General features: G+C 40.0%; 1 protein-coding gene and 2 non-coding genes across 3 annotated transcripts; 2 read left to right on the top strand and 1 right to left on the bottom strand.

The window, feature by feature from the left end:
* Window positions 1-1,066: 1,066 nt before the first annotated feature.
* Window positions 1,067-17,025, bottom strand: LOC122652348 (leucine-rich repeat receptor protein kinase HPCA1-like). The gene is made up of 7 exons (XM_043846058.1): window positions 16,705-17,025; window positions 2,422-2,545; window positions 2,074-2,148; window positions 1,872-1,946; window positions 1,583-1,654; window positions 1,323-1,484; window positions 1,067-1,155 (listed from the first exon to the last, which is right to left on the bottom strand). Exons 1-7 carry the CDS (start codon window positions 16,784-16,786, stop codon window positions 1,077-1,079), a joined length of 669 nt encoding a protein of 222 aa, XP_043701993.1. The 5' UTR covers window positions 16,787-17,025; the 3' UTR covers window positions 1,067-1,076.
* Window positions 13,106-13,193, top strand: LOC122653317. The gene has a single exon (XR_006331752.1). It is a non-coding gene; the product is annotated as a small nucleolar RNA Z101 (small nucleolar RNA).
* On the top strand, window positions 13,322-13,411 carry LOC122653318. Its single transcript, XR_006331753.1, has one exon. It is a non-coding gene; the product is annotated as a small nucleolar RNA Z102/R77 (small nucleolar RNA).
* Window positions 17,026-19,001: the final 1,976 nt, after the last annotated feature.

The following is a 19,001-nucleotide window of genomic DNA, read 5'->3' as shown; positions in this document are numbered from 1 at the left end:
CCAACAGACCTCGGATGTGAGAGAGAGAGAGAGAAACCCAAATAGAAACCTGGCGGTAATCTTAAACTCCACTACCCTTGTCGATTGGTGCTCCAAATCGTCACAACACATGGAATCTCCTTTTGGTGCTCTTATAGTCTTCATCCAAGGCCTATCTTATGATTTCTTCAAACTTCTCACATGGTAGCCTCTTACTTGGAACCCCTTTGTACCCTAGGGTTCCAAAGAGAGGAAATAGGAAGAAGAAGCTTGTAATACGACTCTCAAACAGAAAACGTAAACTCTGATACCAAGTTAGAAACCAAGATTTTAAAAGAATAAGAAGAGAAGTGAGAAGATGAGAGTAGTAGGAAGAAGTAAAGGAGGAGGAGGGAAGAGGGAGTTGGTGGTAGGCAAGTTGTGGGAGAGTAATGGTTTACTCTCCTTTATATTGATTCACTTAGACAAAAATGAAGAAAAATTACATACCTACCCCTCATACTAATGTAAGATAGTTAAGAGAGAGAGAAAGGTAAAAAAAAAAAAAAGTAAAAGAACAGTACACATAATATGTCCCAATATCTAAAATACCCTTATTACATGAACTCTAACATAATATATATACAATGACTTTAAGCAAGCCTCGTTGAAAAAATTAAACCTGATAATAGGAAAAAATAATAGATAAAAACAAGGCATTTTCTCTCTTCAGTCTTCACTCCTTGCTATCCTATTTTTCAGTTCAAAAATGGAAAAATAAAAATGAGCATAGGACAGTAGTGGTGGGGGTCATGAAGAAAATATTGCATGTGTATTTTCCTGTGGAGAAGACTCGGACAGATTGGCATTGTAGTAATTTTGAAGTTCCGTCCTCTCTTCTCTATCTTCCATATCCACAAGTAATTAAAAAAATATGATATTCATTTTCATACAGCAAATTTGGATTACATAATAATTAGTTTAGGGGCAGGGATAGACACAGTAGATAATAGAAAGTATAGCATGAAACATGAGATCATGTTGGATCCTAAAAATGGTATTAGTTATTAGTAATTAATCACAGTACGCTAATAGTAATTTCATGGATGGATGTAAACTTACACATGAATCAAAACCATCTTCGAGTTGAAAAGTTTGAGCGGAATGGGACCAGATAATTGGTTCTTGTTGAAATGGCTGCAACCAGAATTATTCATTTAACATAGAGAAATGATTTGCATAATATTAGCTCGTAGAATCCCTACAATTGCTAAGGACTAACGATTTGCATATAATTAGCAAGGTAAGGGTGTTCTTATAGTCTCTCTGGGGGTGGGGCATATAAAGAGAAATCAAAAACTTACAAGTGCTTTGCCTTAAAGAGGAGATCCAAGCCAGGGTTGGTAGAGTTCGAAACAGGAAGAGATCCCGTCAGTTGATTTTCTGCCAGGTCCAGCCAGTAAAGTTTGGAAAGATTGCCTAAAGATGGAGGTATACCACCGCTGAAGTTGTTTGAGTTTAGAGCCCTTTGGAAAGTATTCAACATGGTAAATTAGAACTTGGTTGCATTGCCAATTATATTACAAAAGACAAAGAAACATTTATTTCTCTGAGTAGGTCTCACAAGAAAGATAACTTGACCATATTGCCTAATTCTTTTGGGATAGTGCCAGTGAAGCTGCAGCCAGCTAGGATCCTGAGAGAAGAAAAAAAAAGTTGCCTGATAATATTATTATATTATTAAGGAAAAGAAAGCTGCCAGGCTAGTGATAGATTATAAAAAAATAAAAAAGAAACGAAGGACGAAGATAGTGATAGCTTATAAAAAATAAAGGACGGTCAATTTCTTTGATGAGACAGGAACAGATGAGCCTTGTATATATATCACCCACAACCAGCGCATGTGTTCTTACAGAATGTTTAACTTTTGGAGATTTCCTAATTGTGGGGAGAGAGTCCCGGTGAGGCCTCGATTGAATGAAAGATCCCTGTAATGCATAAAACTTCAGCGAGGAGCATGCTTGTTGAGAACTGAAAAAAACAGTAGCCAAACCAATTGAGATTGAATATGCAGTGAAATTTGCTGCCACTTCAATGTTCCCATAATGAACTCACAGGGATATCAATTCAGTGAGTTGCCCGATGTCGCCACTACTTAGTGTACCTTTGAGGCCCATGGTCGATAATCCCCTGAGAAGCATCAAATATAAATGGGAAATACGGCACTAGAGTGGGATAGGGAAGTGCTGCAATTTCGAGTAAATGAAACATACAAACTATGAATTCTGGAAGTATGAATCTTTTATGGTCATACCCAGAAGGCGGGGGGGGGAAGATAAGCCCCGCATGATGATGATGGTTAATATAATGATCGGAGTTAGGATTATAATGAGTTAAGTACAATCATAAACAATATGACGACGATGAAATGATAAATGTATAGAATGGAAGCAGTAGACTCACAATGCGGTCACCCTGGAATTTATGCAGGTAACTCCTTCCCACTGTCCTCCACAAGGATCGTTCGACTTCTCCCAGCTTGGTGGTGTATTTTTCCATTGTTGTTTTAGAGCTTGCAGCACCGAGGCTGCATCAGAACCGATTTCTTAGAAATTACTCCTCTAGTTTTCTAAATAATATTAATGAAATTAATACAATCAATATATTAATATAACAATAATAGATTCGATGATATAATATTTCAATTTTAAATCTATATTTTATTTATTTAATTTATATTTGTTAAATTAATAGTTAGAGTTATATATTCTAATAATTCTATTTTGATCTATTTATATATTTTACTATTTATCTCAAAACTTTGTGGTGTGTTTTTGGGTGTTTTGTCATCGTTCTTTTAGAGCTGGTAAAATTAGATTTTAGAAATTACATCTCTCTCTCTCTCACATAGGAAAGGGAACACTACATCACTGCACTAGACAGTGTTTTACGTTTGGGAAAAAGTTTCTGGCATGCTCTGTTTTTTGCCACATGGAAAGGTAATTAGAAGGGTGATCTAGATATTCTGCCCATTGAATGTTTAGTCAATGATGTGGATTTTCCATATAGGAGAAAGTTTTCCTTCACCCACAGTGAAGAGTTCACCCACAAATCTATGTCATAATTGCTTCCCCCTACTTGTTGGTGGTCTGAAATGCCCTTCATTGTTCCTGACACCCATTCAAGTGCAATTATGGCCATTGGTGAAGGAATTCCTCCTGCATTGTGGACTAAGGAAAACTTAGTCCTTCCATATATCAAATTTTAGATGAGATCCAATGTACAGTTGTCAAGGCGGTGGAGAGGTGCCTAAGTGCTTAGGCGACCAAGGCGCCCAAGTGATATTTTTTATTCCCCTCTTTTCTAACATTATTTAGTAAGTTACAAATTTAAAATATATACCTTATATCATCAAATATCAACATTAAGCCGCATCAAATCATCAAAAATCAATACTAAGCCACATCAAGTCATCAAAAAACAACATAGAACAAGAAGACAGCAGAACTGAAGAAGCAAGCTTTTGGAAGTTTGAAACTGTGGAATTCCATGAATACTGGCTTGATCAATGTGATCATAGCCCAGCCTTTATTTATAATCTTGAAATCATATGACAAAAATAATTAAGCAATGTGGGACTAAAACCCACATACCCCACGGACAGATTTACCCTTGGACCCATATTACAACACTCCCCCTCAAGTTGATGCATACTTATCAAACATGCCCAACTTGCTAACAATAGGAAAGAACAATTTTGTACTAATTCCTTTGGTAAGGATATCAGCCAACTATTCACTAGACTGAATAAATGGAATACAAATAATTCCTTGTTCCAGCTTCTCTTTGATGAAGTGCCGGTCAATCTCAACATGTTTGGTCCGATTATGTTAGACTGGGTTGTGAGCAATGTTGATTGCTGACTTGCTGTCACAGTCATAGTTGTCATGGCGTCGCCATGGCGACGCCATGGCGTCATGGCGCTGGAGAGGGTTGCATGGCGACCTACGCCATGGCGTCCCTCTTTGATTTCTTCTTCCTGTCTCTCTTTCCCTCTTCGATTTCTTCTTCCTGTCTTCGATTTCTTCTTCCCTCTTCGATTTCTTCTTTCCCTCTTCAATTTCTTTCGATTTCTTCTTTCCCTCTTCAATCTCTTCTTCGATTTCTTCTTCCTGTCTTCTTTCCCTCTTCGATTTCTTTCGATTTCTTCTTTCCCTCTTTGATTTCTTCTTCGATTTCTGAATTTTCTTCTTAAAACTTGAGAAACAATAGAGAAAAAATAAAACATGGCTTGAGTATACATCTATTAACACATTAAAAATAGAGAAAATAAAAAATATTTCTCTCTCTCACTCTCTCTCCTATTGTGTGTGTGTGTGTGTACATCCAAGAAAGACACTAATGTTTTACATTCCATTTTGTCGATTCCTTTTCAAAGTTTGTTCCAAACTAAGCACAACTTTGTAGAACCCGAAGGGGCTCAGTTGGAGAGAGCACTACTACTTGTGGAAGCCAAGAGCTGTTTTATCTTAGAGACTAATTGACACTTTTCCCGGTTGCACCATATGGAGCATCTATGGTCTTTAGGACGGTGTCAAGTGACATGACTCAGCCCACATTCACCGTTGACTAGAGTAATAGTTGCAGTACCATCAATTTCGTTGGCAAATTCTCCGAGTAAGGCATTGGATCGGTTATTTGACTAGCATTACAGATAAGTTTTGGATCACTCTATATGTCATTATCATTATTATACAACTTCCTTTGGTTTGAACCCAAATCCCTATGAAGTTCAATGAGTTAGAAGTTTTGGTGGAGGCCAAAATCAATAGTAGTAGCAACAATGGAGGTGGAGTAACTCTTGATTTGGGGAACTGAAATGGCTTCTGGATCAGTTGATTGGCTTGGGTGCTCCTTGTTCTGCACAGATACTACAACAATTTGTATCAGAAATAGGGAGGGCTGCAATTGTAGAGATGGCCAAACTATTGGCTAGATTCAATTGCGGTTGTGGTTTATGTAAAACGGAACTGGGTTGTCTTCTCTGTGGGATTCCATCTGTTCCTAAGGATTTGTGGTGTGGAGTTCTTCTTCGTAAAGAAACCTGACAAGATATTTGAAGATCGTGAACGAGATCGTTCGAGTTCGTGAAGCTTGCAACCAAACCCGTATGAGATCCTCTTCCGCTGCGTTCTTATCTCCATTTAGGTAACACCTTAACGTGTGGTGATTTATTTACAGTTTAATTGGAAAAATGACTTGCATGAACTATATGAAGTGCCAGGCGTTTATACTTCCATGGAGAATGATTGTGATCTACAGGATATTACAATTACAGCGAGAATCCAGCTTTCCATGACCGATGAGTCCACTGTTAAGCCATCCATCTCTACTCCAAGTCCCACTACTCACCCCATCACCACTCTCCCTCCTTCTTGTTAGATTTCCATCTCGAAAGACTGGTTTGTTAAGTGGAGGTACTACAAGGTATAGGAACAGAGTGGGGATCCCACTCATAACCAATGTGCAATCTAACATCTCTAGGTCTCCAACTCTGTGGGAGTTTGTACCAACAGTGAACCCTCTGGAACCAGCGGCCGTTGAGAGAGAGAATGAGTAGTAATTGGAGCTTCCACCACTGCCACTATTGCCGGTAAAGGCAAAAAATGCATTGCTGGGAGAGACAAGTTGAAGGTAAAAATGTAAAAGAATGTATGTAGTGAAGGGTTTCAATAAAACCCACCTGAGACAAGAAACTACTATTATGAAGAACCAATTTGGTTTTATGCCAGGAAGATCCATGACAGAAGCTATTTACTTAGGAGACTCATGGAAAGATTTAGAGATTGCAAGAAGGATCTCCATATAGTCTTTATTGACCTAGATAAAGCTTATGACAGAGTTCCTAGAGAGTTAATTTGGCAAGTACTAGAGAAGAGAAGTGTTTTAAGTAAATATGTCGACATAATTAAAGATATGTATGATGATGCAATGACAAGTGTAAGAACTGTGGGGGGGTCAAGGTAGTGAATTCCCAATTACAATTGGGATGCAAATAAATCACCACCCGTTAGGGTGTTACCTAAATGGAGATGCGAACGCAGCAGAACAATCTCGTACGGATTTGGTTACAAGCTTTACGAACTCGAACGATCTTCTTCAATCTCTAGATATCTTGAAAGGCTTCTCCACAAAGAACTCCACACCACATATCCTTGGGAACAAATGGAATTCCACAAAGAACACACTAGTAACTAGGTATACAAGATTGAGAGTAAGAGACAGATCTCAATGGTGCAAGAATGCAATTAAATTTTGGAATGACTTGATTATGTCCTTATATAAGCAGTCTCCACCCCCTCACAATGTCCCATTCTAAATAGGAAACATAGAGAGGGAAGAGACCCAAAGGGGGAAGGCCACCTTCTTAAGTGGCCAACTCAACTGGTCCAATCGGCTGCCCCATGGGTGAACGTCAAACTCAAATCGGGTTTGCCCAGTTTCGGTTAATAGGTTACATCAAGGATCAGCTTTAAACCCTCATTTGTTTACGCTTATCATTGATGATTTAACCAGAGACATTCAAGATGAGGTTCCTCAGCGTATGCTTTTTGTTGATGATATTATTTTGGTGGATGAGACAAAAGCATGGAGTAATGCCAAGTTAGAGTTATGGAGATTAACCTTGGAATCAAAAGGTTTTAATATAAGTACAATGAAGACAGAGTATATGGTGTGTAACTTTGATTACACTGATGGATAATGAGGTGGTGAAAATTGATGAAGGAAGACTCCGTAAAGTAATTATTTTAGCTATCTGGGCTCAAATAAATAAAGTGATATAGAGGATGATGTTTCACAAAGAATTAAAATAGGATGGATGACGTGGAGAAGTGCGTCCGGTGTATTATGTGATCAGCATATTCCTTTAAAATTTAAAAGGAAAAATTATAGTACAGTTATACGACCGCTATGATGTATGGTGCGGAATGTTGGGCAGTTAAGAAGCATCATATAGATACAGTCAGTGTAGTGGAAATGAGGATGTTGAGATGGATGAGTGGAAAAACTAGGAAGGATAAAGTAAGGAATGATCATATTAGAGCTGATTTGGAAGTAGCTCCAATACATGATAAGCTACGAGAAAGTTGTTTAGGTGGCATAGCCGTGTTCAACGGAGGCCATTGGATGCCCCAGTATAGAAGAGTGATTTGATTCAAATTAAAAGATCTAAAAGAACTAGGGTCAGACCTAAAATGACCTTAGGAGAAGTGGTGAGGAAAAACATGCATAGCTTATGCCTTTTATCAAGTATAATCTCAAATAGAGCTGATTGGAGGGCAAGAATCCATGTAGCTGACCCCATTTAGTTGGGATAAGGCAGAGTTGTTGTTGTATGTAGTGAAGGATTGACACTACTTTGGGTGGTTTTATGATACTTCTGTTGAAGTAAAGATTGAGCGGGTAACTTAAGGTTGCGTTTGGTTGCGTAAATCAACAGAACGCAACTCTGTCGGATCGCAATTATAAATTAATAAAACAGTTTGGTTGCCTAATTCCAATGGATTACAAGAATTACATGATTCCGATTTTTACACTAAACATGACCCATATCTGAGTTCACCGAAAGCGGTGAACTCATATATGAATTACAAATTATAGGCTTAGTATAAATAGTGTCATCCAACTTTAAATCATAAGCTTCTTGCCCGAAATCGAAAAATGATCTGAAAATCGCGACCAAGCTTCTACTAGGGAAAAACGATCGTCAGTCTTCCATGGCCTGAACCTGCGTTCTCTCTCTCTCTCTCTCTCTCGCAGTCATAGTTATCAAGGCGGGAAAGCAACCATGGCATTTTAGAGGGGCAAAATTCAAGGCGACACCGCCATGGCGCCCAAGGCATCCAAGGCGACACCTTGGCGACGCCTTGATAACTATGCTCGCACTCAATCACTCCCTATCTTCATCACTGTTGCACTCACTCCCTATCTTCATCACTCTCGCTCTGCTCTCTTTCATACCCATCTTTCATCTCTGCTCTCTCTTTCTCGCTCGCTCTCTGTCCTAGTCTATTACATATGATGTCCTTTGTTTAGGGTTTTAGTTCTAATTTAGGGTTTTGTTGTTTCAGGTTGAAATTGAAGATTTCCGACTAGGGTTCCTGTTCAAGTGAGGTTCTTCTTATCTTCTTTCCCTATCCCAAATCTGATAATGGTAAAAAATTTCTGATAGGAAGGGATGATTTTGAGTATGGTATGTGTACACTGTTTATTCTTAAGTGTGTTGGTAGAGATCTTTTAGCACAATTTTGCTGCATGATGGGAAATGTGCTTAGTTTTGTTTTGGGATGTATTGAAGAAATTGGGTAATCTTCTGTGTCCTTTGTCTCTTTCCCCTTGTTTTATTTTTATTTTTTTCAGATTAATCAACCACTGCTTAAGGTGTTCTAGAATCATAAACAATAATAGTACGGTTTACAATCGATTAACCATTGTCCTCCTGCTTCCTTGGCCCTGTCGCAGTCCCTGCAGAACAGGTACAGCATCCTGGAGTGTGATGATGTTGCAGAAGACTCTGCACCCTCTGATCCCTGCGAATGCCCCGAGAAGCCCCAGTTTTACACTATTCCTCGTAGCCGTTCTCGAATGTCAAAGACCACCTTAGCAGATCATTCCATTCTTAGCTCCCCTGGCAAGGATCACTCTGCCTCTGTGTCGCTACCGTTGGACTCTCTGATTCAGCCCTCGAATGGTATAGCGTTTTCTGCTGATGAGGTTTGCCTGATCGCTTCCCCTCTTATGTCTGCGAGAAGGAACTCCCCCCCATGTGTGGGCCCCAACTCCCCTTTTGTCCCATTAGGCCCTGTCAGCTCACCCACCGTGGTCCCCTTGGCTGACCCTTTGACGACCCCGTTTGAACCTGCATCTTCTGGGCCTGGCCCTTTTAAAGCCAACCTTCCCTTTAACTTTTCTCCTTCGGGTACCCGGGATGCTTTTAACCTTGATCCACAAAGCTTTCTTAACCCGAACCATCCCTCCCCTTCTTCTTCTTTATCTTTGCCAAGCTTTGTCTCGACGGTTACCTGCAACTCCCCTTCTTCTCAGGCTCCTCTCAATCACTCCTACAAGGCTTTCCCAGTTTTGGACCACTCTTACCGTCAGCGTCATCGCAGTGCCTCTCTGGAACGCTCTGTCCTCTCCCGGCTCGATAAGCCTTTGCTGCCTCTCCTCCCTCTTTCCAAATGATCCAAGGTTTGGTGTGGAACACTGGGGGTCTTAATTCCCCTGCAAAGCAAGCTTCGGTTCGCTCTCGCTTGCACTCCTCCAAAGCTTCTTTCTGCTGTCTTTTAGAAACTCACGTCAAAGAGCATAATTCGACCAAAATTTTAAATTCCCTTCCCTCTGGCTGGAAGCTGCTTTTAAACTACTCTTCCCATCTCAATGGTCGAATCTGGGTTTTATGGGATCCAAACAAAATTTCCATATCCCTCTTATCCACCTCTTCTCAATTCATGTACCTCAGCTTTTCGGACTGCCAAGGCCACTTCTCCTTCTTCTTCACTGTGGTCTATGCTCTCAACTCCCCCTCTCATAGGACCCCTCTTTGGTCTAACCTGCGATCCATTGCTGGTCAAGTTGGCAACCTCCCTTGGGGCTTGGGAGGAGATTTCAATGTTATAAGATTTGGCTCTGAAAAACAAGGTGGTGAGCACTTGGATATAGAAGCCATGGACTCTTTTAATGGCTGTATTGAAGACATCGGAGTGAATGATCTTAGGTGGACCGGTTTCCCATTCACTTGGAGCAACAAAAGGGCTGGTAACCTTCGCATTGCTTGTAAGCTTGACAGAGTCTTGGTTAATGAAGTCTGGTTATCAACCTTCCCTTCCTCCCTTGCCTCTTTTGGCAACCCCGACATATCATATCTCTCCCCCATTTCTTTAGCTATTCAGCCCTCCACTTCCTTTGGCCCAAAGCCTTTCAAGTACTTCGACATGTGGTCCTCCCACCCTACCTTTTTACACACGGTTCAGGAAGCTTGGAATAAACCTATTTTTGATCCCTCTACCCCCCCTCATTGCTTTCACCAAGAAGCTCCGCAATGTCAAGGCTGCCCTCAAAGATTGGAATACTAACATTTTTAGCAACATTTCACAGCAGGTTTTGGACTGCAAAGACAAGTTATCTTCTATCCAGCTCCAGCTTCAATCTGATAACCTAATGGTCCGTTGGTCAAGAAGAAAAAGAGCTCTCTCTCGACCTATCCTCCTTGCTCTCTAGGGAAGAAAGTTTTCTCAAGCAAAAATCAAGAATTAAATGGTTGGAATTGGGTGATTCAAATACAGGCTATTTTCATCAGTCAATGAAAGCTAGAATAAATGCCAACTCCATTCTTCAACTTGCTTCTGTTGATGGTACTATTGTCACTACAGTCAAAGAGATAAAGGATCTGGCAATAAATCACTTCAAAAATATCTATAGTGGTCCCCTTCAAGATCAAGGCCTTTCCCTCCATCCTTGATTAACAAATTCCTACCAAGTGAGTTCTTTGATATCCTGAGTTCCATCCATAAGGAAGATGAAATTGTGGCTGCTATTCGCTCTCTCAAGGTGAAAGGAGCTCCTGGTCCTGATGGTTTTAGTATGGGTTTTTTCCATGCTTGCTGGGATATTGTCACGATGGATCTTATACGGGCTATAGAGAGCTTCTTCTACAATCCTAGCCAGGTCAAAGGAGCAAATCACACCTTTCTTTGCCTTATCCCTAAGAAAGAAGGTGCCTCAGCTCTGACTGATTTCAAGCTCATAGCTCTCTGCAATCTGCTCTACAAATTTATTGCCAAAATTCTGGCTTGAAGCCTCAAGAGTGTTGTGGACCTTCTTGTCAGTGAAAACCAGTCAGCTTTCATCCCTGGAAGAAGTATTTCTGATAATATCCTCCTGTGTAATGAAATTGTTAGAGGCTTTGACAGGAAAAATCATTCTCCGGCTATTCTTTTGAAGATTGACATCCACAAGGCTTTTGATTCCCTCAGATGGGATTTTATTGTTCAAGTGTTGACCTTGATGGGGTTCCCTTCAGTTTTTGTCAACTGGATTCACCACTGCATCCCCTCTCCTATGTTCTCAGTCCTGGTCAATGGCAGCCCAGCAGGTTACTTTGGAGCTTCGGTGGGAATCAGGCAAGGATGCCCTCTATCTCCATACCTTTTCACTCTGGCTTTCGAAGTTCTATCTAGAAAAATCAAAATCAGCACTGACCTTCAGCATATCTCCCCTTTGCCCAAGTGTAAGGCTATCAAGCTAACTCAATTGGCTTTTGTTGATGACCTGAAGATCTTCTCAAAGGCCTCCATTGCCTCCCTTGAGTCAGCTTTGATTTGTCTGCAGCAATTCCATGTGCTTTCAGGCCTCCGCACAAACCCGTCTAAGTCATTTCTGTTCTTTGCTGGAGTTTCTGAGCAAGACAAAGCTGGTTTTTTAAAAAAATCAGGTTTACAAGAGGGGCAGCTTCCAGTCAAGTACTTGGGACTTCCTATGATTCCTGCTAGGCTCTCAGCTCATCACTTCACCCCCATGTTGCATCTTATTAGGAAAAGGCTTCAGTTGTGGAAAGGAAAACTGTTCTTTTATGCTGGCAAGTTGGTTCTCATCAGATCAGTTTTGGAGTCTTCCTACATTTATTGGTCAGGCATATATGGTCTTCCTCAAGCCACCATCAAATCTGTGGAATCTCTATTGGCAGCCTTTCTTTTGAAGGGCTCCAAACCTTCAAGATTTATGCATCCTCTTCGTTGGCCTGTTGTTTGTCTCCCAATGAAGGAAGATGGTTTGGGTATTAGAAGAATCAAGAAAGTGAACTTGGTCGGCATCATCAAGCTAATTTGGAAAATTGCTACAAAACAGAAAAGCATCTGGGTCGATTGGATTTACTCGGGTCCCCTCCGTCAGGACTCCATTTGGACTGCATTGCCCTCTTCTGATGCTTTTTGGGTTTGGCGAAAGATCCTAGCTTCTCGCCACCTGGTGCATCAGGTCATCCGTTCTCAGATTGGGGATGGTCTCTCTTCTTATCTTTGGCTAGACCACTGGCATCCAAGGGGGGTTCTCTTGCACTCTGTCCCCCCTAGACTCATCTATACTTCGGGTCTCCATCAGCTCTCTATGGTGGCTAACATTTTGGATCAAGCAGGATGGGCTCCCCCCCCCCCCTCTATGGCTCCTTTGCTTATCAGTATCTGGAATGACTTACACTCCATCACTAGAAGACCTTTAGGAAGGGAGGACTGTATTGTTTGGTCGACTAACACATCATCCTCCTCCTCTAAAGCAGCGTGGGACCTTATTCGTCAGAAAGGTCATTTGGTCATTTGGAGGAAGCTTCTTTGGTTGAAACATCACATTCCCCGCCATTGCTTCATGGTCTGGAGGGTCTTCGCCAACTGCCTTCCAACCCAGGCTTTCCTGCGCCATCGCCAGATCTCAGTCTCTCCCTTATGCTGCCTCTGCTGGAACAATGTGGAAGACTCTGATCATCTCTTCTTTGGCTGTCCTACCTCGGCTGCCATTTGGAAAGGCATTTTATCCAAATGCTGGCCAACCCCTAGAAGAATTCTCCCCTTCTCTCGTGAGTGGATTTGGATTGATATGACTTTTGCTGGCTCCTCCATCTGTGACACGGTTGGAAAAATGGTGTTTTGTGCTACGATCAATCATATTTGGATGGAGCGGAATATCAGAAAATGGACCTCCAACTCTCGGACTTATCAGCAGATTTGGGATTCCATTTCTTTTGAAATTAAAGCGAAATTGTCGTCTGCCCCTCCATCTTCTTGTCTTGATACCCCAAGGAACAGACTCATTGGTTTATCCTCGGGTCTCCCTTATGTTTCTTTTGTTGGCCCAGGCCCCTATTAGCTGTGGGCTTGTTTTTTGTGCTGGCTGTTTTGTTAGGGGCTCTTGTAATTGTGCTCTCCTTTAGTAATTTAATTATTTTATTCACCCAAAAAAAAAAGAAGAAACCCCCATTTGACTGGAACTTGCCATTGTTTCTTTTTAGTCCTTGGTCATTGTTCTCTCTTTCTTTCTTTCTTTTTGTCTACCCTTAGTTTCATGATTTATTTCAGTGTTTGATTTGATTACATGACTTGGACAAATGAGGAATCAATGTTTAATGGGTAATTTGCATCTGAATATTTCATTGATGCTAACATCTTGGAGATCTGATGCCTCTCTTTGCTGCCTATGTCCTTCACTTTAGGCGTTGCGGATGCCTTTTCCCCCTTAAACCTTAAACCCTAAACCCGAAAAGAGTTAAACTAATTCTTATTATTATTGGTATGGTCTTTAGGAGAAAAGAGAAGAATGAGAAGCTGATTTATTCATTTTCCCTATTGGTTTGATTGCAGAAATGATAGCAGCAAAAGTATTAATTACCTCTAGTTGATCATTTTCTTTCTCCCATCGTGTTACCTTTATGTACCTATTTCTTGATAAATTTGACAAATTTGGTTGATTTTTGTTGGATTTTAAGGTGTTTAGAAAGGGTCTTCGCTAGGGTTTTCTTGTTTCTTAACCTTTTCACTGTTCCCATGCTTTTATCTAACTTGAACTAAATTCAAATAGCAGTCCTTGGCTAGGGTCTATGGCTTTAAATATGGAACTTTCAATTTCAACAAGTGCATCAACGTGTAAGAGAATGTGAAAGTTGTATCACACTGTAGACCTGCAAGCCCAAAGTAGAAACTGAGTTGTAAACTTAATTAAGATACAATTAATGGATTGTAGTGTGAGGATTTCTATGATTTGAAAGTTCAACTGTGACTTAAGAGTAGTAGTTTCAGAAATTGAGTTGGTTTTGTGCTCATGTGATGCCAAAACACTTTAACAGGAGCAAGTAGCATGTGTTTTGCTGTCATTGCTTTTTACTGCAACTTCTCTCTCTTTCTCTCTCTCTCTCTCTCTCTCTCTCTCGGAACTGCACTTCTTTCAGCCTCTCCTCTCTGCTTTGTCCTTCCTCACCCAGCCTTGACAAGAGAATACTGAACTGACTACAGCTGAATTGATAGACGATATGAACCCACCAGACCAAAAGCAAAGAAAAAATAAAAAGAAGGCAAAAAGCTCCTCCTCTCTTCAGTGAGTCAGTCTTCACTCTTCTTGCTAACCTCTCCCAATCCCAACTGACACTGTTCATCAGTAATAAAGCAGGACAACCTTTTCCAATGTTCCATTTCCATCCATATATAGTCTATATTTAACTCCAGCTTCCTAACTTTTTTAAGTAATTTTAGGTTCCTACACACCTTCAAGCCTACTTCAACTTTAAACCTATTCTAGCTACAAAAGTTAAGAGCAAAAAGAAACCAACCCTAAACCCTAGGGTTTTATTAGAAAGCAAGAGAAACCCATTACCCATCTGAGTGCCAAGTTTGAAAACTCATTTCTCAGTTTAGCTTATTTCCTCTCATGGATACCTTTACCATATCCTCCATTTCTACTACTAGCAATGTGATTACTACTACTTCTACATCATCATCAGCTTCTTTTTCTATTACTTGGATGGATAGCAAGATATGGATTGAGAAAGCTCCCTCAAAGACTACTTGATAGAATCATTGCCTTTCTCCCTAATCCAGCTTTCTTTAGAGCTCGATGTGTCTGCAAGAGATGGTATGGTCTTCTCTTCTCCACCACCTTTATCTAACTTAAGCTAAATTAACCTTACACTTTTTCCTTTTCCTATTTGTATTTGGAGATCCACCCTGTAGGTCCTACTCTATAAAATCCTAATTGTAGCGTTTGAGAGTTAAGATTCACACTATCTCTTATTTTTCAATTGAAGTGTTAGTAGTAGTCCTTGAGCATGTAGGAGTTTCAATTGGATTCCAAAGCTGTTAAATAATTAGTTTAAACTTTGAATTCTAGTTGAAATTTCTGCCCCCTTTCTTTGACCATGCTTCTTTTTATTAAATCCATCAGTTTCTTTATTAATTGTTTCAATTTCTTATCCTTTCTATTACACATGCGATTTTTGGTTTTCCTATACTGCTTCCCACCCAATTCTACCTATTGACCTCATCTTGTACCTTGTAAAATCTCCTTTGAAAATATTAATAACATGTGGGTGCAATGATTCACCCAAAAAAAAAACATGTGGGTGCAATGACATGAAATTGAAGGGAGAAACAATGCTTACATGAGACCAATAATGATTCTTTCTATATATATGTTGAATGACTCAAGAAGTGGTTTGATCTAATGCTCACATTGCAAATCAATGCTTAGGTAGATAGGTTAATTGTTGCTATGAGCATGTTGATGGGTTATTGATCTATTGTTCTTATTATACTCTTCATATCAAAGTAAGATGAAAAGCCACTCTTAAGCCCCACCAGGCCAGCCCTGTAAGTTGTCACTTTGGCATAAAAGTGAAATTATATTTCACTGAGTGCATTCAGGAAGAGGCTTTGGATGCCTGTCTCTGTCCAAACAGTAGTCATAAGTCATGTGGTTCTTCTTTACAGCTTGATATGCCCTTTGATGGTTAGGGCCTAGGCTCAAATATTGCTCTCTATTCCACCAATACTTACTAGTCCCATAGCCATCACCATGGGTTCTTCTTCTTCACTGCTAGAACCAACAACAACCATTTTCTGCTCCTTGTTCAGTTGCTATATGTTTTTGTGACATGGTTTATAATTTATATAGGTATGTGAGTCTTTAGCTCAAAAGGAAGAGCACCTGGGTTTGTTCCCAAGAGATGATGGTTCAACTCCATCACGACTCTGATGTAGCAGTAGCTTCTTATTTAATTTCTTATCTTGAAGTGAACTGATTTTTACCCATCAGAATAGAGTGAGGCTTGGGGGAATCTGAACTTTTGTTTTACTGTTATTGGAAGTGTTGTGTTTCAGCCTATGTTCAACTTCAAATTTTGGTTAATTGAAAATCTCTTGTTTCTGAGTTTCAAGTTTCAGATGTGGAAGACATTGAGGAAGATTCATGAACTGTAGTATCATATCTTCCCTGCTCAGATGGGGTATCTTTGCACACACTCACACATAGCAATGGTATATTAGTAATTTTAGGTTATATAAGGTTAGATGGTAATTGGATCTAATTAATTATTTGGGAACATTAATATGGTAATCGTCTTATTTTTTTAATTTTTGGTTAATGTGTCTTGTACTTTTAAATGAAAAGTTTAGTAACTGACAGACTAAGGGTAACCAAACAGTTATTCAGATAGATTCAAGATAAATCCAACTGACAGACACAGGGTAACCAAATAGTTTTTCAGGAAGATTCATGTCACAGAATCATGATAACCAAACAGTTTATTTTTTGGAATAACGATTCCACAGATGGTAACTCAAGTGGATGACCATCCAGAATCAGACCATATCCAACAGATTTACACAACCAAACACAACCTATTAAATTGAACCCATTTTGTGCTATAAGAGTATTTATGTTATGATAAGTATTATTATGGAGACCTCACCTTCAGAAACATGTTTCTCCCCATCACACGCATGTACACACACTCGCACGGAGTCATGGGGCAAGCGCACAGAGCGTGAGACAGAAACAGGGAATTTTCCGTCTGTGAGAGTGTGTGCACTCGTGTGCGTCTATTTCATTTTCTAACGGGGGTGGGCAAATGTGCACAAAAAGAGAATGAAATATAGTTGATTGGCAGACGCATAACCGTAACAGAGGAAATTGGGACCGGAATCTTACCGTCACTGGAATCGGTCAGGGCAGAGGCCGCGCAAAGTCCTGCACAACATGCCAGAAACAGCAGCAATAGAATCACTGCCATGGGGAGATTTCAACTGTTGTCGTTACTCGTTGCCTTGTCCCTCCCCTGACACTATGCGACTTGGCCCCAAATATAAAGAAGGAAGGTGTCAAATGACCTGATCACTGCCTCTATTCATGAGTTATGACGGTAGATCAACTTCGATCTAGTCGGCAAGCTTTACCACCACCGCTACTCCCGTTCCGGCAGTCTAAATGAATTCGTCAGATGTATAGATAGGTAGGCATGTGGTTCAGCAACAGAAAAAAACCCTCTTCGGCCTTTCCTGCACTTCAATCCTCCCCTCCCCTGCATGTTTGGTGGGATATTGGCTCTTATGTCGGTGAAGTTGATAATTTGTTTTTTTTTTTGGGTAGTTAAAATGAAGTTGATAATGACTAATTACCAAAGCGATAGTCTATCGGCTGTTGTGGAGATAAAGCTTTCATTCACCACTCACCAGTGTGGGAAAAATTTCTTCACCACTCACCACTTACCACTGGTGATGTGACTATACGATGGTTCGCGAAGGAAAATTCAATCCCATTCATTATGTTCATTTAACCTCTCTTAGAAGTCATATTAGTCGTTACCAACAAAAACACCTCTCTTAGAAGTCAATCTAATTGTGCTACTGCCTGCTGTGGAAGGACAATAGTGTTCTCCTCAGTATGTCGCCCTTAAATTTCGGCCACTGGATGAACAGTTGCAAGATTTATAAAGTTGAAAAATTTTGTACTATGGAATGAGAACACATCATCCAGTTCATCATAAACGAAACTTCCGAATACCATCCTTGGTTTGTTTTGGTGAAAGATTGCGACGTTTTTACAGATCTATTAAAGTGTGACCCATATAGATTTGTGGTTCTTCTAAACTTTAGAAATGTTTTTCTTTTAGGGTTACCATACAGCATTTTAGGACTTAGAAATGTTCAAAAAACACAGAAACACATAAAAATGTGTCGAACTCAAAAACACTAAAAAAAACAGAAACGTTACCATACATTGCCTCATCGTCCCATTTTCAACTCTGAAAACCCTAGATTGCATTTTCCTACCGAACTTGAGCTTTCTCTTCTTCCTCCTTCGAACCCACCCCAATCGTCTTCCTCCTCTGGCTCCTTTGTGACCAAAATTGTCTCTCTTACCTCCTCTAGTCTGGCGAAGGTCGAAGGTGGGAACAAGAATCACAAATATGGGACTATAAGGTCTCTCTCTTTGTTCTCTCTCTCTCTCTCTCTCTCTCTCTCTCTCTCTCTCTCACACACACACACACACAAACTCAATCTGCCCTGGGTTTATCGCCCAATAAACAGGGCAATGTAAGAACTCGGTTTCAATGTATTGATAGAACTGGATTTGGGAGCTTTTTCCTCTCTACCATTGTGCGGAAAATACGGAAAGGGCATGAAACGGGACTGTACTCTGTATCTCTCTGTCTAAGCTATATGCTTTTCTCTATTTCTGTCTTATAGAATGTAGTTGCAGAGTTGGATCGGTTTCAATGTATTAATAGAATGCTTGCTGGTCTTGTGAGGTTAACATTTTCCATCTCCAAGTTCATGGCTTGCTTGGGTCTTCAAAGTAGGCTTGGCATGCCTTGTTTGTGACCTGCAACACGTAATGGCCCATTATATTCGATTCTTCCTTTTCTTGATGTAAATCAAAAATTGTCTGTGACCGAACAAAGGAATCATTTGCAATAGATTCTTCTAATAAGAGATGGGGCTCATAAGCTCATGCAGAGGGTGTTTCATCGTCTCTGTTTCCGGTTTTGAGATATGTACTTAGTCTGTAGTCTTATACTCTTATGTTTCTATGATATTTTATTAATTTTAACATATCGGGTGTTATTCATTGGGCATCTGAGGAGGTTGTATTTCATTGTTGTAGGTAATTTGTTAAGTTTAGATCCTTAACCATCCATCATATTGTGGGAACTTTACCTTTTGATTCTCCGAATTCCTCTTCAATAGCTCAGCAATAAATCTGAATATGTGATCCTATAAAAGTCATTTGGGCATCAAATAATTGGGGGACAATCAGAATCTAGTGGCATTTATAAAATATTCTTGTTACTTGCAAATTCACCTATGAACATTACCTTACTTGTTCTTAGCTGAAATTTAACCAGTAATATGGATGTAGAATCTTCTACCACTTGCACCAATTATAGTTCTATTTTCAAGTCATGTTGGATAGAAAACATCATGAATAGTAATCATAATCAGTCC

Source organism: Telopea speciosissima, chromosome 2 (assembly GCF_018873765.1).
Source record: "Telopea speciosissima isolate NSW1024214 ecotype Mountain lineage chromosome 2, Tspe_v1, whole genome shotgun sequence".
NCBI classification, from domain to species: Eukaryota; Viridiplantae; Streptophyta; class Magnoliopsida; order Proteales; family Proteaceae; genus Telopea; species Telopea speciosissima.
This window is presented reverse-complemented; position numbering and strand designations above follow the sequence as displayed.

Bases quoted from the DNA above. Each gene is read 5' to 3' on its own strand.
- LOC122652348 (XM_043846058.1), bottom strand. From the start codon at position 16,786: ATGGCAGTGATTCTATTGCTGCTGTTTCTGGCATGTTGTGCAGGACTT. The intron at 2,546-16,704 runs GTAAGATTCCGG...GTTCTGATGCAG, and splicing joins CCTGACCGATTCCAGTGACG to CCTCGGTGCTGCAAGCTCTA. The intron at 1,655-1,871 runs GTAAGAACACAT...TTCTTCTCTCAG, and splicing joins CTCCAAAAGTTAAACATTCT to GATCCTAGCTGGCTGCAGCT.